Source organism: Protomyctophum parallelum, assembly GCF_964188405.1.
Source record: "Protomyctophum parallelum genome assembly, chromosome: 20".
NCBI classification, from domain to species: Eukaryota; Metazoa; Chordata; class Actinopteri; order Myctophiformes; family Myctophidae; genus Protomyctophum; species Protomyctophum parallelum.
In genome coordinates, this window is record NC_139718.1 from 43,049,932 (window position 1) to 43,067,431 (window position 17,500).

The 17,500-nt window shown below is 44.5% G+C and overlaps 1 protein-coding gene across 3 annotated transcripts in view; it reads right to left on the reverse strand.

The window, feature by feature from the left end:
* The window catches only part of ldlrap1b (low density lipoprotein receptor adaptor protein 1b), a 113,743-nt gene that overhangs the window by 20,915 nt on the left and 75,328 nt on the right, over nt 1–17,500 (reverse strand). For all 3 annotated transcript variants that reach the window (XR_014570867.1, XM_083792314.1, XM_083792315.1), the window contains exon 6: nt 6,507–6,605. Coding sequence is in view for 2 of the 3 variants with exons in the window: in XM_083792314.1 (XP_083648440.1) it covers nt 6,507–6,605 (99 nt within the window). In the remaining variant the exon portion in view is untranslated. The remainder of the gene's footprint in view (nt 1–6,506; nt 6,606–17,500) is intronic.

A 17,500-nucleotide genomic window follows, 5' to 3' on the forward strand; every position in this document is an offset into this window, starting at 1 on the left:
TATCGATACCGCAAGGTAGAGACGCTCTTGTCGCGTGAAAGTGAAAGTCTGGTAATCAAAATTGGCAAATTATCAAAAGTAAAAGTACCGATTATGCAGAATGTTCCATTTCACAAGTCGTCGTTATGTCTAAAATGTATTAAAAAGAATAGCAGATCTACAAGCGGGTCGCGTCGCGAACCGCTTGTAGATTGGCCATTTTCAAATAGTCCAAGTTTAGGGGACTCCAAGTGGTTAATTTATGTGTTGTAATAATAATAATAATAATCTAAAATCCACAAAGTAACAGACATTTTCAAATAATTGCAGTGGCGTCAAAGGTGCAATGTTTGCCTCTGAAGTGTGGAGGAGTACAAGTAAAAGTATTGAAAATGGGAAATAATCCACTAAAGTAAAAAGAAAAAAGAGAATTGTACTCCCAAGTACAGCATACTTGAGTACATGTGCTCGTGTTATTCTAGAGCAGTGGGAGAGGAGAGCACACTGGAGCGACTGTATTCCGTAGCCACATGCTGACTCAGGGGGAAGGCATGCAAGCATGCAGGAGGCCGACACCTTACACATGCAGAAGATAATGTGACTGGCAGGAAGATGGGGGGGAGGGGGGGCTATCGTGTTTGTCGAATAAAGCTGAATCACCTCAGACAACAGCACACACTTATCCCACAGTCTGACGGCCCTTCTCTGATGAAGGAGGGTGCATTCTATCAGACCAGACGGTATAGAATGGTGCATAAATATAGCCTTCAGTTAAAGCGCTTTAAATAATTATTAGCCGGAAATCGAGGCAGACGTTTTGCTTAATCCCGATAGTAATTTTAAGTCATTGTAGCCCAGCCTCAAAACACACACACACGCACACACACACACACACACACACACACACACACACACACACACACACACACACACACACACACACACACACACACACACACACACACACACACACACACACACACACACACACACACACACACACACACACACACACACACACACACACACACACACACACGAGCACGCGGGTCGACACTGAAAACTCTTTTGGAAAAGACGGCTACCCTGCCATACGATTGGGCTATTTGACAGGAAGAGCCATTACAGGGTTGGTCAAAAGTCATGCTGGGCCCAGGCGGTGGCCTATATCTTAAAAAAAAGATATCTTAAAGAAAAGAAAAAAAGTCATGCTGAATGCTTGACGGGATACAACTCCGAAACATCGTGAGCTCCAAACACGGCAAGCTCGGTGATGCCGAGCTTCTCTGGGCCGGTGTCCTGGAAAACATAGCAGATCGTCCTCCTCAAACTGCTTTGTCAGTCCCAACATGGTTCCGTTCGCCAGGAACCTGTGGCACTAGTAAAAACTAAAAAGTGATGTTTTTAACCACTTAAACCCTATATACTTAATTGACCAAAGTGCCCTAAGGGCTCTACGTAAAGCAAAACTAGGTCCATTAGCATTCCGCACATCTACAAGCACGCAACGCGTCGCAACTCGACACGTTGTGAGCTTGTACATCGGCTATTTTGGCCGATTGTACACCCCCACCCCCCCAGAATAGGGACGCTATAGACTTCATGTGGTTAACCCTCTAACACCCGCATTAATTTCTACTTGCAAAAAATAGATGTCAACCTTACTACTACTTTGTACTACTAGGACTAAGACTAAAAAATATGTTAAAAAAAATAAAAAAAATAAAGTTTGATGAAAGATGTATAATAATTATATAATAATATAATAAATTAATAATTTACATTTTGGGGATATCTTTCACAATAATGAATAAAACATGTTCTAGACATTCTAATGATCACAAAAAATATATATTTATTACATATATTACAATTATTTTACCTACTTTTATTAGGGTAAAGGTCAAAAGTCTTAAGAGTCCAGACATTTTTTATTTGTGTGAATTTCAGCCTCTGTGGGGGATATTTATATGCAAATATCATGACCAATGGCATTGAAATGGCATTGCAATGAACATCACTGATGACGTTTAGGTGAAAAAAGAACAGAAAAAATTTATAATTTAGTAATTAAATAAAATAAAATTGTTGCTAAAAAGCAACGCTGGGTCTTAGAGGGTTAAGGTTGAAAGGTTTAATTTATCCCCGCAATCACAGCCTGCTGCCTTGGACTGTGCAATATAGAAGTGGTGTTTTGTAGTGATCCCAGAAGGGACATTGCTGCCTGCTCAGACTGAGCGCACAGGGGAGAAATCGGGGCTTAAGTGTCCTGCTCAGGGACGCTTAACCAGGTGACACAAAGCCTGGAGGAGCCAAGGATCAACCTCCGATTCGCAGATGGCCGGTCCCAAAGTATTTTATCTTCCATCATTGTAAATGTATCATGGGAAGAATGTGAACATGTTACCCCAAAATGTGTTAACCCATTCCGACCTGGGATCAGATTCATACGAGGTTTCCACTGGACACACACTGGTCTGATTAACCCATTCTGACCTGAGATCAGATTCTAAAAATGTCAGTCGTTCTTCGAATTTATCAAAAAATAGCAGACCTACAAGCTCATATCGCGCCACTCGGTGGCGCGCTATGAGCTTGTAGATCTGCTATTTTTAAAATAGCTAAAGCATAACATGATGCTAACACCAAAATGGGTTAAATAACCACCACGAAGGAATCACTATAAGTCAGATGTGCGAGAATACTTGAGAATGCCATCTGGAAATGGCAGTTTGAGTTTGACTGCACCGTGCATCACATTCGACACAAAGTGATGGAAATAAACTAGACAGTCAGATTTACAGATCTACACAGATTGTGATATTTATTCATATTTTTATTTAGTAGTATTAGTAGTAGTTTATATTACTAATTATATTTAGATCTGTATCGACACTCGTGAAAAGGCTTGCGAATGAGACAAGACCAGGGAACAACAAAATGTTAATGCCCACACCCAAGCCTGGTCTCTCTACCTGTGCTCTGTTCCTCCCATTACTGCTGGTCTGAGGTCAGAGCCTGAGGCGCTAAACAGTGCCAAGAACACTGGCTGTGGATGTTTAGAACTGATAAAAGTAAGAACCTTGCACACAGCACCATCAAACTCCTTAACCCATTTAGGCCTAAGGCCGATTCTAAAAACGCCTCTAAATCCTGACCTAAGGTTTCTGAAAAACTTCAAATATTTATATAGCGGCATCAAAGAAATTACATTTTTGAATACTGTACATACTGTACAGAACCCAAATATGGGTTCCCGGCCTGAGGGGGTAAGATACCAATAGGGGTTCCCGCCCAGAATGGGTTTTAAAGGGCAAGAACCAATGGTCAAACTGTTTTTGATAATGTTGCTAAGTATTCCTTGTCTTATTTTTAATCAATATTGTCCTTGTTACTGTATCATTGTATGTATATCATTGCAATAATAATGTATAGTATTATCATTACTATTATTGCTGCTACAATGTCTGAGGAATCAGAACAAAGACTTTTACTTCTTGTGTACCTGTACACGAGATGCAACAACAAAGAAACCTTGAACCTTGTGTGTAATGTTTATTTTTAAATCCTATGGTCCCCAGAGACGCACACAGACACACACACACGCACACACACACGCACACACACACACGCACACACACACACACACACACACGCGCACACACACACACGCGCACACACGCACACACGCACACACACACAGGGGGACAGACGGGAGAAGGAGGAAAAAAGGCACACAGGCTTCAAATAAACAATTGATGAGAAGAGGGGGGAGGGGCTGTCTAGAGACGTATACGCAGTGCAGAGCCATTGTGCCGCCGGGGGTTAAAATGACGATTCTCATCTTATCCGAGAGAGCATGGCATACAGACGGGAGTTAATGAGGCCTTAAGGCTATCTCTACCTCAGTTACCGTCAACGCCATGTCATGCCCCCGGATCACAGCGGTGGAGAGTAACCCAAGGTAAAGGGTCGCACACACACACACCAAGAAAGCATTCTAACCGTTTTATTTTCTAGACGTTTCGGTTACAATACAACCATCTGCTGCCGACCAAGAAAACAAAAAAGAAATGATCACATAGTGATATTTGTCAGGTGAAAGAATCGCTGGTTTCTTTATTTTAGTAAACGAACGCTCCTCTCAACCGGCCGGTCTCAATCATAACATGACGTTACATAACATTGGGTGACTCTAAAGGTTTCCGTCACCTGCTTCCCCGTTACCCGGTCATGTGACCCGAGTAGCCAATACATGACGGCAGCGTGTGTGGCAGCCAATCAGGACCAGGTCCTCGGTATATGACTCATGCATGACTAGGTCTTCTAACATTTCATGAGCTTTCGCTGGTCAGGTTTCCTGACAACAAAAAATCACACCTGTGTGAACTGAGTCTCTCTCTCTCTCTCTCTCTCTCTCTCTCTCTCTCTCTCAACATTGCAGCACTAATACTATCTCTCTCTCTCTGGCAGAACAGCGCCCCTACTGGTACCCTATAGTCATATACTGGCGCTCATGACCATGCACATAGGCAGACACGGACATTGCTGTTCCTTGGAGTGGTTGCACCACTCAACAAGAAGAAGAATGTCCACATTTGAAGACAACAGACTTAGAGAAATAACAGCCGAAACGTCTGTCCATTTGTGGTGTAGAAAATACGAGTTAAAATGCTTTCTTGTTGTGTGCGACCCCGTTTATAATGTTGATTAAAGCAGGTAACTCGCCATATGAGAGAGCGCCGTTGGTTACAAGAAAAGTAACCAAGTACATTTACTCAAGTACTGTACTCATGTACATTGTTGAGGTATCAATCTTAATACTTATCTGGTGCATTTCCTATTCCAATTACTTTATACTTCTACTGCGCTACATCGTCTCAGAGGCAAATACGATCTACAAGCTCACGACACAACGCGTCGCAACGCGCTGCGAGCTTGTAGATCTGCTATTTTCAAAAGACTTTAAATGAATACATGCTGAAATGCTTTTGTACTTTTACTCAAGCACATTTTGAATATGGGACTCCTACAGTACTCGTTGTTGCAGTGTTGATACCCATTTTGGGGCGGGAGCCCCTTTTGGTGTTAGCATTACATTATGCTTTTTTAGCTATTGAAAAATAGCAGATCTACAAGCTCATAGCGCGCCACCGAGTGGCGCGCTACGAGCTTGTAGGTCTGCTATTTTTGAAAAATCGAAGAACGACCGACACGGAAACATGGCTTTTTCAGAAAACTGTCAGGATGTGTAGGAGACATTTTTATAGAATCTGATCTCAGGTCAGAATGGGTTAAAAAAACTAAAAGTGAGTGCTTCTTCCAGCACTGCCATGGAACGAGTCTGCTAATAGGATGCCAGTGAAGAGTGACTTGGAAAATGTGCATCGTCCTCCTCCTCCTCCTCCTCCTCCTCCTCCTCCTCCTCCTCCTCCTCCTCCTCCTCCTCCTCCCAAACAAAGAGCACTTCCTGTTGTTCAGAGCTGCTGTCAGACTGTCAAAGATAGTTGCACCGCTCCACAAACAGCTTGAAGGGAAATGCTAACGATGCAGCCAAGGGGCGAACCATGATTTATTTTTTATTTTATTACCACCACCACCATTAACCACTTATTATTGTCCCCATTTTGGGCATATCATTGTAGAGAAAAAAAAACGTTCTCAAAGACCTTCTACATTTCTCGTTACATAATATTTTGTCGAAGCAGCAAAGATAGTCAAGTCCGTCAACAAGCTCGCGGGGTTTTGCGACGCAATGTCGTGAGCTTGTAGTTCTATATCGACAAAGCGTTGCCTTGCTTTTTAGCAACAATTTTCACACAAATTCACACAAATAAAAAATGTCTGGACTCTGTGCAATTTTGAAAATAATTTAACCTAAGACTTTTGACCTTTACCCTAATAAAAGTAGGTAAAATAATTGTAATATATGTTTTTTTTGTGATCATTAGAATGTCTAGAACATGTTTTATTCATTATTGTGAAAGATATCCCCCAAAATGTAAATTATTAATTTATTATATTATTATATAATTATTATAATCTTTTCATCAAACTTTATTTTTTTTTATTTTTTTTAACCTATTTTTTAGTCTTAGTCCTAGTAGTACAAAGTAGTAGTAAGGTTGAAATCAATTTTTTGCAAGAAGAAATTAATGCGGGTGTTAGAGGGTTATATTTGTCCCACAAATGTCAAACGTGGAAGTATACAATGGCTAATATCCAATGACAACAGATCCTGGGAAAACAACGGGCATCCGAGGGAATTATTATCGCACATCATCGTGAGATGACCCGAGGCAACAAAAAAAAAAGAAAAAAAAAGAAAAAGAAAAATAGGCTGAACCTATATAGGCCTCACGGCTGAGCCGGGGGTTGAATAGCAGTTGTTGTTCCCCCCCGAGGCGGTGATGTCAGTGAGGATTGGGGGAGTGTGTGTGTGTGTGTGTGTGTGTGGGGGGGGGGTGGCAAAGGGAGTCAGAAGATGTGTGACATGTTGACAGACAGACAGACAGACAGACACTCACCTCCTCCCTTCAGACTTCCCAGACTGGCCGAGCTGTCCGACTGGGAGCTGCCGGCTCCCTCCCCGTCCGAGGATCCGGATTTCACTCGTTTCTCCTTCTCTGTGTGTGTGGTGAAGAGATGAGAGGAGGAGGGGGTGTGTGGGGAGGGGGAGGGGGGGTGACAAAGAGAGAAGAAATAAGCAGTCAGCGAAACACAGCGACACGGCGCGGATAATTGCGGTTCTCAATCGCAGGGGGTTAAGAGGTTGCAGCAACGGTGGAGCCTTTGGCAAGGAGGTTTATGTTTATACTTGAAAGGGGGGGGGGGGGGGGGGGAGAAAGAAAGGTGAGTATTTATGTGTCGCTGCTGGCCGCTGCTTATAATGCAGTTACACAAAACGTAGTGGTACTTTGGCAGTTCGCTTTGACAGCCATTACTCCAGCGAACTGTTCCATTCCGTCGTGTCGAGCACTACAACAGCTCTGTAGTAACGTAACGAGCTATATGTGCCGCCCTGCCCAATGATTTACATTTTATTTGTGTGTGTGTGTGTGTGTGTGTGTGTGTGTGTGTGTGCCATGTGCTCTCTGCTCACTGTGCCCCAGGCGGGGGCAGAGTGGCAACACACATGGAGAATGAACGAAACATGGACCGTCACATAAACGGGAGGCCATTACCACACCAAAATGTAGAGCATAAACGGAACGCTTTCCCTAGATACTCTCCCCAAGCCCTAGAAATAAAACTTGGCACAGAAACACGCTCTCTGACAGTCAGTAAACCACATAATTTGGATGTGTTTGAAGTCAAACAGTACTCAAATTACAATGTAGGGCATTTAGAGCGCCTTACAAAGAGCAAGGCTAGAGTAAACGCCAACAAACAACAGGGTAAATTGTCGCACAAAACCCCCCCCCATAAAAAAACAGAACTACAAAGTAACTACAATAATAGGTAAATAATATATAAGTTAGGATTCGAGCATTCTTAGAACTTCTGGTCAGCAAAGTGTCGGCCCATTTAATTCATATAACAAAACATTATATGAACGAGTAACCAACATACAATATATGCATAGTATAACTAGCAAAACAGACAACAAGAAATGATATAGGGAATGTGGAGTGCAAGGTGAAGATGTGAGTGTCCAGACTGCGACGTAAATAGCAGACCTACAAGCTCACAACGCGTCGCATTCCGCAACACGTCGTTTGCTTGAGAGTCTGCTATACCGTTTGAACAACGGGGCATATTTTCGCCTCGAGTCGTGCAGTCGTGGCGGGGCAGGTTTGGTCATTCCGCAGGTTGGGAGGCAGGTACGAGGTCCATGCGTGCAAATATAATAATAGGTACAAGCATTCCTTTGTCCCTCTGTCAATCACACTCCTTAACAGAGTCCTTGCAGAGGGCAGACAGGGTATAGGGGTCGAAGGTTATGAGGTGAGGATGTTCTTCTCCTTTTTGCACTAGGTATGTTGGTGTGTGTGTGTGTGTGTATTTAAATGTTGTACGGGTCACTGTGTACCTTTATTGTCTTGTATTGTATTGTCTTGTCTTGTATTGTATTGTATTGTATTGTATCTGTATGCTGCAGGGCGGGTCCTTGGGGTCCAAGACAAATTTCTCCTTCGGGAGACAAAAATAAAGAAACCTTGAACAACATAATGTACAAAAGTGTTCAGTGTACGGTGAGACAGCTCCATGGTTCTGTCCCCGGGGACAGTGAGACAGCTCCATGGTTCTGTCCCCGGGGACAGTGAGACAGCTCCATGGTTCTGTCCCCGGGGAGAGTGAGACAGCTACATGGTTCCGTCCCCAGGCCCAGGGGGACAGCGAGACAATTCCCATTCCTCTGCTAACAAGCGGTGTCAAGAGTCAATCCCCTCTACTCTCACCTGCTGTCGAATAGAGCCACACGCGCACGCACGCACACGCACACGCACACACACACACACACACACACACACACACACACACACACACACACACACACACACACACACACACACACACACACACACACACACACACACACACACACAGGAGAATTTCCACTCTCATTTGTGGTTTCCATTGTTACGGTCGGCTGGAGAGAATAAAACTTTATAATGATGTGTGTGTGGATGCACCCCACAGTCTTGGGTCTAGCCGACCACTAAACTAACACGCCGCATACGTGCACAATTCCATGCAGTTGCATGTACGAGCGCACAAAGATAATTATTCTTGTATACACGTGCACACGATTGCACATATACAGACACATATACAGACACATATACAGACACGGACACACGTTGATTTAGAAAAATTTTTGGGACATCGCATTCCTATTATTATCCCATAATTCACCCCCCGACTCTTACATTAACCCTAACAAATAATATGACCAACCAACCATTTTGTGTGTGTGTGTGTGTGTGTGTGTGCCATTCTTTTCCAACCTTTACTCAGACAGAGTCAGTGAAGCGTGAAGAGAGAGAGAGAGAGAGAAACAGGGCAGAGAGCGGAGCAGTGACAGCTAGCGGGGATTGGAACCGGGGACTCACGGTCTGGCATCAGAGCAATAACACAGACTTATTCCTACATTTAGCTTGCAGCTTAATCAAATTTGTCTCGTATAATTATAATGTATATCAACGAATCGACATGAAAACACTAGGGATGCACGATATGGACAAAATGTCATATAATTTCGGCCAAATACTGCGGTATCAATACGAGATACGATATTACCGTTACTTTAAGTGTTTGAAAACATTGAAAACAAATTATTCAAAAAAACCTGCAAAATAAGTCAATATCACTCACGATGTATCGAGGATATATCATATTGCGATAGCGTTGCCCTTTTGCGATACCGATATTGCGAGAACGACACATATCGACAACGATACAACAACAACATTATTGTCCAGCCTTCGAAAATACTCGACTAGATTTGTTAGGTGTGATTATTAAGCACTGAACCCTGTGTTATACTTATAGTTGTACAATGGCGACGTACGGAATTAGCTGATCTACAAGCTCTCAGCGCATGGCTAACGCGACGGGTTGATCTGGTATGATCTGCCACTTTCACCATTAAAGGTATATTCAGTGATTTCACTCAAAAAACCTTAGGTTTCGTTTTTGGCTGTGGGACCCAGCCTTTCGTCCAATCAGGATAGAGAGTCAAAAACGAAAAAGGTTTTTTTTACCCCCAGGGGTTAACTGGGGACAGGGAGGAACTCCTTATATGGCCAGCACACTTTATAGTAGGGAGGATTATCACAACAAAACAAAAAAATAAGTGATATTTGAATTAAGTGAAATCACTGAATATACCTTTAAAGAATATTAGTCGGAATCGAGGCAGACGTTTTACATGATCCCCGATAGTAATTTTAAGTCATTATAGCCCAGCCTCAAAACACACACACACACACACACACACACACACACACACACACACACACACACACACGCGCACACACACACTTTACAATAGCACTAGTTAATTGCACTTTCTCCTTCTCCCAGGCACATTGTGACAAGGCACGAGATCCGATATGTGTTCAAAGGGACGTCGGGGCCACAGAGCCACAGTGGAACGAACGCTTCCATTAATGCAGCTCTGGAGATTAACCCATTCTGAACGGGCACCCATTTTGGTGTTAGCATCATGTCGTGCTTTAGCTATTGAAAAATAGCAGATCTACAAGCTCGTATCGCGCCACCGAGTGGCGCGATACGAGCTTGTAGGTCTGCTATTTTTGAAAAATCGAAGAACGACTGACATAGAAACATAGCTTTATCAGAAAACTGTCAGGATGTAGAAGACGTTTATAGAATCTGATCTCAGGTCAGAATGGGTCAAAGGCTCATCACAGTCTGTCACTCAAGGGCACCGCTGTAATAACGTAAAGTAAACGGGGGAAATTCCACTACAAAGATTTGATTAAAATAATCTTGCACAGATTGCGGGCCTTAACTGATTGAACACTTAAACCCTACATGCTTTGGTCGACCCCTCCCCCCCCCCCCCCCCCCCCTAGCTGTACACCGATAATAACCAATCTACAAGCTCACAAGACGTTGCAAAGTAACACATTGTGAGATCAGCTATTTTCGGCTAATGTCCCCCCGCCCCCCCCCCCCTCCCCCCACCCAGAATTGAGATGCTATTGTTCACGTTCTAAGAGAGAGAGAGAGAGAGAGAGAGAGAGAGAGAGAGAAGAGGAGGGGGGGGGGGGAGTGGGGAGTTGCACCGCTCAGTTCACACGGGTGTGATTTTAAGTCCCGCTGTGGCGGGACTTAAAATCTAGAACTAGAACTAGATGAGAGAACATATTACTCCAGTTTTGGCATCACTGCACTGGCTTCCGGTTGTTTTTAGGATTGATTTTAAAATTATTTTACTTGTCTATAAAGCCCTCAATGGTCTCGCACCTTCCTACCTACATGACTGCTTGCCTAAATATGTCCCAAACCGCCCGCTAAGGTCTTCCACTGCTGGCCTGCTCGCTTTGCCTAAAAAATGGCAACTAAAAAATACGGGGAAGCAGCTTTTTGCTTCTACGGGCCATCGGCATGGAACAAGCTCCCACTGTACCTTCGTCAGGCAGCCTCTGTAGACATTTTTAAAGCTCAGCTCAAGACCCACTTCTACAACATTGCCTTTAAGTGATCTTATATTTCTTGTTATTCATGTCCTCACTGTATTGCATTACTGCTTGTTTTTTAATGTCGTTGCCTTGCTTTTCTTTTATGCTTTGCTTTTATTTTATTCTCCATTGTTCTGTAAAGCACTTTGAGCTGCATTTGATGTCATGAAAGGTGCTATACAAATAAAGTTTTATTATTATTATTATTATTATCTCTGCAAAACAATTGTATTACTTGGTAGAGTTATGTCAATATGACCCATACGTCTACTCCATGTTGAAGACTCATCATTTCATCATCTACGTATATGCCTTCACCCCAAACAAAGTTCACGGTTCGATCACCAGCCGTTCCTGAGATCACGTGACGCAGATTCCTGAGATCAAGTGTCCTTGTGCAAGACACCAAAACCAAGAAGACGATAACAAAGGACCACCATTCCCCCATCGACCTCCATTTCACCTACATAGTAAACAAAAATGTCCGATAACATATAGTGCAACAGAAATAGTTTTTGATAGCGTATAGTACCACAATTATTTAAGATATTTTTGGGGCTTTTTCTTTGATAGTGTATAAGATGGGGAGTGACGTGCGGCAAAGATGGCCGTGATCGGGACTCGAACCTGCGACACTCCGTCAGACTGGATTAGAAAGACAAAAGGGTTTTGATAATAGTTTTGATTGCGATTACTTGCGACGCGGACGCGCGCGGGGGGGGGGGGGGATTTAACAAGGGCGGGCGGAGCTGCCGCGCGCTCAAATACGGAGCATGTCAAACAAAGCACTGTCTGCGCATTCAGTGGCCTCTCCAATATGACACAGTCACAGTGCATGTATCTTCTATATCAGAGGTTCCCAAACACCGGTGCCGGTCCGCGGGACACGTGGCACTGGTACGCAAGAGGGGAATTCTAAGTTTTGCGTCGTTTAAAAATGTCCAATCTTTGGTATCTTTAGCAGCAGCAGCTGTAGGCTATTTTGTGACGATTGCGTTAATGAAACCAAACGCTACATGCGGTTCCGGTACAGGATTATTATTTCATGTGAATCATGTCAAAATGAAAAGAATCAAAAGATGATGTTATCCAGGTAAAGTAGTGGTATTGGCACACAGCGCAACAGCAGCACCGAGAACACAATAAGAGATATAACTTACATTATTATTCTCCTCCTCCTCCTCCACAACTCGATAACGTTCTCATGTTAGTTTGTTACTCATTTTCTGAGCCATGCAAATAAACAACAACCCGCACTGACCGGAGACGGAGAGGTTCATGTGCGCTGCGCGTAAAGCTTAGCCAGAAACAGACAGTCATTGCGTCAGCATGAATGTAGCCTCGGGAACACAGACGTTATATTTCCAGCACGGAGGTGAGGGGGATATCGTTTGGGGGTAACGTTTGCGTGCTTCTATCTGTTACTTCTCTGACACAGCGCAGTTCAAACAGACTTCAGCCAGTCTCAATAGTGGGACACCGCGCGCTGAGAGCCACATAGACTACACAGCTGCATTTGGTTTTTAATTAAGGGCGCGTTCTGAATGCAATGAAAAAAGGGAAAAAAAAAAAAAAAAAAAACTCAACTTTCGACTCGCTTCTGCTGCGAGTCGACTCGTGATAATTTATAGATAAATCGATAAATCGATTTTTTGATGAATGCCCTAGCCTACGCCCCCAGCCATTGTAAAATACCCGGTGAGCTGGGGCCTCGAGTGGCTTATTGCTTTTCTAAAACGGTTACAAACATATAGCAATATTAACCTAATAAAACTATTACATTCACAAAAGTAGCTACGCTTTGCGCCACCAGAGTGAGCCACATCACTTCCTTGTTTTGCTCGGCATGTAGCCTATGTGACGGGAGAATAGCGCTTGATGTATTCACGGGGCTGCCTCACACATTCACGTACTGTATGAGCCGGGCGGTGCTTACACGCCCGCACGGCATGTGTTTGTAAAGCAATCAAGCGCTCCCCTTCCCCAGTACAGCTACAGAGAAGTGGAATCAGCTGCGAATGATATAAAGTGATTGAAGGTGTGGGTCATCGGTGAAATGTACAACGGTCACGTGACGGTAACCAGCCAATCAGAATCAAGTATTGGGACTAACCGTTTTAGAAGGTTAGGTTTAGGTGTGCTGCCCCGTGGGAGGTTAGGTTTAGGGTGAGGGTTTGAGATAGGTTGTAGTTGTAGGACTAGTGACTGGTCTAACCAATGACTAGTCTAAACCAAAAACTGTCTAAACTAAGTACTGCACCCGGAAATGGAGCACGCAGCACTTGACATTGGAAGTATGAGACTATGGGTTGCGTAGACAATGTCGCCATTGAGAAAATGTGACATGAACTGTGTTCCAGCTTTCCGAAACGCTGTTAAAACATTTTAAAACCGGGCCATTAAATGTTAAATGAAATATGATACTGAGCAACTTTCATGGCCCATTTCTCGCCTAAAATGTTAGCAAACAATTTTCTGATAACACGGACGTCGGGGACAGTCGAGTCGTGAAAGTGTCTGGGCAGTATATCTGCCTCATTGGGGCTATACAGGCCCGCAGACTCCACATTCTACAATAATACTCTGCCGTTCAGATGAACTCTTAATTCTCAGTTCACATCCTTTACAAAAGCATGAAGCCGAAACACTCCTGTGTCGATATCCTGTAATATGCATTCATTAGCCGTAGTAGATGCACAGCATGTTCATATTTACTGCTAATAGACTGTACACTGCATCTATACATTATGCTGGGCCAGCCAGACTAAGTGCTGTTGGCTAGTCACTTTTAACCCATTCTGACCTGAGATCAGATTCATACGAAGGTTTCCACTGGACACACGCTGGTCTGACGAACCCATTCTGACCCGAGATCAGATTCTAAAAATGTCATTTTTCACGAAATAGCAGATCTACAAGCTCATATCGCGCCACCGAGTGGCGCAATACGAGCTTGTAGATCTGCTATTTTTCAATAGCTAAAGCACGATGTGTCTGCCGATGTGGAACCGACAGACACAAAAAAAAAGAACGTTTGCAGACGACTTAAAGAAATGTCGCATTAATAATACCCAACCGTGGATTAGAGAGCTGGCTCACGTGGGCTCATTTTTATCCTGTACGTAGAAATACGCCTTTCTATACAAATACAAGAGAACATGCCTCCACTCTGGATTTGGCCCAATTCCCGCAAAAGAGACCCCGTCTTATAGCAGTGGCTCCAATCCCAAAAAAGCGCTCCCCCCTGGGCACTCGCCTCTCCCAGTAGGTCTCACAAAACACTTTCACTCCGAGCGGCGACCACTGGAGTCTATCCTGCCTAGAAGCGCAGCTCCCCGAACGGATGTTTCCAGTGCAAAGACATGTCTGTGTTGTTTATCCCATTCTGACCGGGCATCCATTTTGGTGTTGGCATCATGTCGTGCTTTAGCTATTGAAAAAATAGCAGATCTACAAGCTCATATCGCGCCACCGAGTGGCGCGATACGAGCTTGTAGGTCTGCAATTTTTTTGAAAAATCGAACGACTGATTTTTTTTTAAATCTGATCTCAGGTCAGAATGGGTTCATCAGACCAGCGTGTGTCCAGTGGAAACCTCGTTATGAATCTGATCTCAGGTCAGAATGGGTTAAAGTGAGGGGGGGGGCTGTGTGCGGTCGTAGCAGTAGCCTGTAAGACATGTGCAGCTACTAGACTAGTACAGTATAGTAGAGAGAAGACTCTGTGTTCCTCTTCACCCCAAACCCTCTGGGGGGGCCTGGAGCTGGAGCTATACAGACTCTGCATCGCCTCTCTCTCCGTCTCGCTCCCTCCCTCCTTCGCCGTGGCCACAAGAGACCACCACCACTAGTTCCTTTTGATATCCCTTCTGATTCCACTCCTCCCCCCCACTCCACCGCTATATACGCCTTCGTACTGCCTTCATCAGCTGCGTCGTCGTTGTCGAAGCGAGGGCCCTAAACACAGCCCGGGCAAATGAGATGGATTGCGCGCATCGCATCGCATGCCCCCCCCCCCCCCCCTGAACAATGCGTTTGGGGGGGGGGGGGGGGGGGGGGGGGGGGAGATGTAACAGGGAGACATGGTAGGGGGGAAGGGAAGGCGAGAGCAGGAGAGAGAGAGAGAGAGAGAGAGAGGGAGAGAGATAAAGGATGAAAGAGGGAGGCTGCGGAGAAGCATGTGCGCTAATTTGCAATTCTTGATATTTGTACTCTGTATACGCGACTTGCGGAGAACCTACAAGGAGCGTATATAGTGTCACTGGGTAATCCACGGGCATATAGGAGAAGTCTATAAGCCAATTAATTAAAATGCCATTCAAAATGGCAAAAAAACGGCAACTATAACAGTGTGTGTACTGTATAGATAACCTCACCCTCGTTTTCTCACCAAGACAGGATCAATGTCACCCGAGCTGCCTGCCAGCCACACACACACACACACACACACACACACACACACACACACAAACTCCCCCCTTTCATGCTTCCTTGCCCTCTCCCTCCCTCCCCCCCCCCCCCCATCTCTCTCTCTCCGTCTCTTCACCCGTCTCCCTGATGGTGAGTGAGACGAGTAATGGTGGTGTGTGTGTGTGTGTGTGTGTGTGTGTGTGTGTGTGTGTGTGTGTGTGTGTGTGTGTGTGTGTGTGTGCGTGCGTGCGTGCGTGCGTGCGTGTGCATATGCGTGGGAGCAACAGCAGTTTAGACAGGGAAAAGAAAACAGCGGTCTCTGGTCTCTAAACTGCCTCCCCCTGGCCAGCCACGGGACGCCTGATGGAGGGGAAAGGAACTGGTTGGAATAACGTGTTCCTTCCACGCGCTGTACGTCCAACCAGGGAAACTCCCCCCTGTCAGGTGTAAAAAGGAGCAACTTGGACACTCAGGCATGAAGGAAGCATGAGCTCAAGTCCGTTGCTCTCCCCATGTCCCCCATATATGGGGACTAGGTTGGTCTCCCCTTGTCCCCCATATATGGGGACTAGGTTGGTCTCCCCTTGTCCCCCATATATGGGGACTAGGTTGGTCTCCCCTTGTCCCCCATATATGGGGACTAGGTTGGTCTCCCCTTGTCCCCCATATATGGGGACTAGGTTGGTGGAGGGTGTGTAGAGCCCAGGATCACATTAGATGATTGACACAGGGGTGAAGAATGGGTTACAAAATCGTGGGATAAAAAAAATAAAAAAAATAAAAACAGCGGTCTGACGAGGGGATTCGGAGCTGCCAGGTGTGGAATTATTAGACCGACGTGCACTTCCACGACGCACAGCAGGGGGCAACGTGAGGCTATAGCGCACTTTGCAGCGATTTACCCTCCGCTGTACAACGGCGCGGCGGAAATAGACGATCTATAAGCTCAAATAAGCGTACAGTATAACTAAGCAGAAGTTTGATTTTTTTTTTTTTACTTTTTTTTACAGTTTTTCCAATTTTCAATACTTCCACTGCACCACATATCAGAGGCAAATAGTGTACGTTTTCCTCCACCGACAGCTTTAGTTATCCCATTCTGACCTGAGATCAGATTCATACGAGGTTTCCACCGGACACACACTGGTCTGATTAACCCGTTCTGACCCGAGATCAGATTCTAAAAAATGTCAGTCGTTCTTCGATTTTTCAAAAAATAGCAGACCTACAAGCTCGTAGCGCGCCACTCGGTGGCGCACTACGAGCTTGTAGATCTGCTATTTTTAAATAGCTAAAGCATAACATGATGCTAACACCAAAATGGGTTCCCGTTCAGAATGGGTTATAGTTACTTTGGAGATTTAGCAGATCTACAAGCTCGTATTATACTGTAGCTCTGCCATTTTCAAAATATTATTTTTATACATTTTGAACCTGCGAAATTCTGCACAATAAGCACTTTAACTTTTTGTACTTTCAAGTATATTTTGACTGCAATACTTTTGTACTTTTACTAGTATTTCTACTTTGCAGTATTGATTTTATATACACACACTCAAGTAAAACATGCAAGTACTTCTTCCACCGCCGCTTACAGTAACAGATTTTTTCTCCTATTTTCTGCAGTACAATTATTGGCCGGTATAATAAAATTCATGCTTAAGGCAAGACACGGGAAGGCAAGGCGATGCGGTACAGACGCTGAAGCCCTCTCCCCACACACACACACACACACACGCACACGCCACACATGCAGTAAATTAGGCGCATGTTCCGCTGCGTCGTCGCGTCACCTGTATGAACAACGCCTCTTCAATTCCACCCACCCCCCCCCCACACACACAACATCCGCAAAAGGAGACGAGTGTTTTTTTTTAAGTTTTTTTTAGAAGTTCTATATCGAACGGAAGATGAAACGATAAATACTTGATGAAGCGAGGAGGGGTAAAAAAAAAGTGT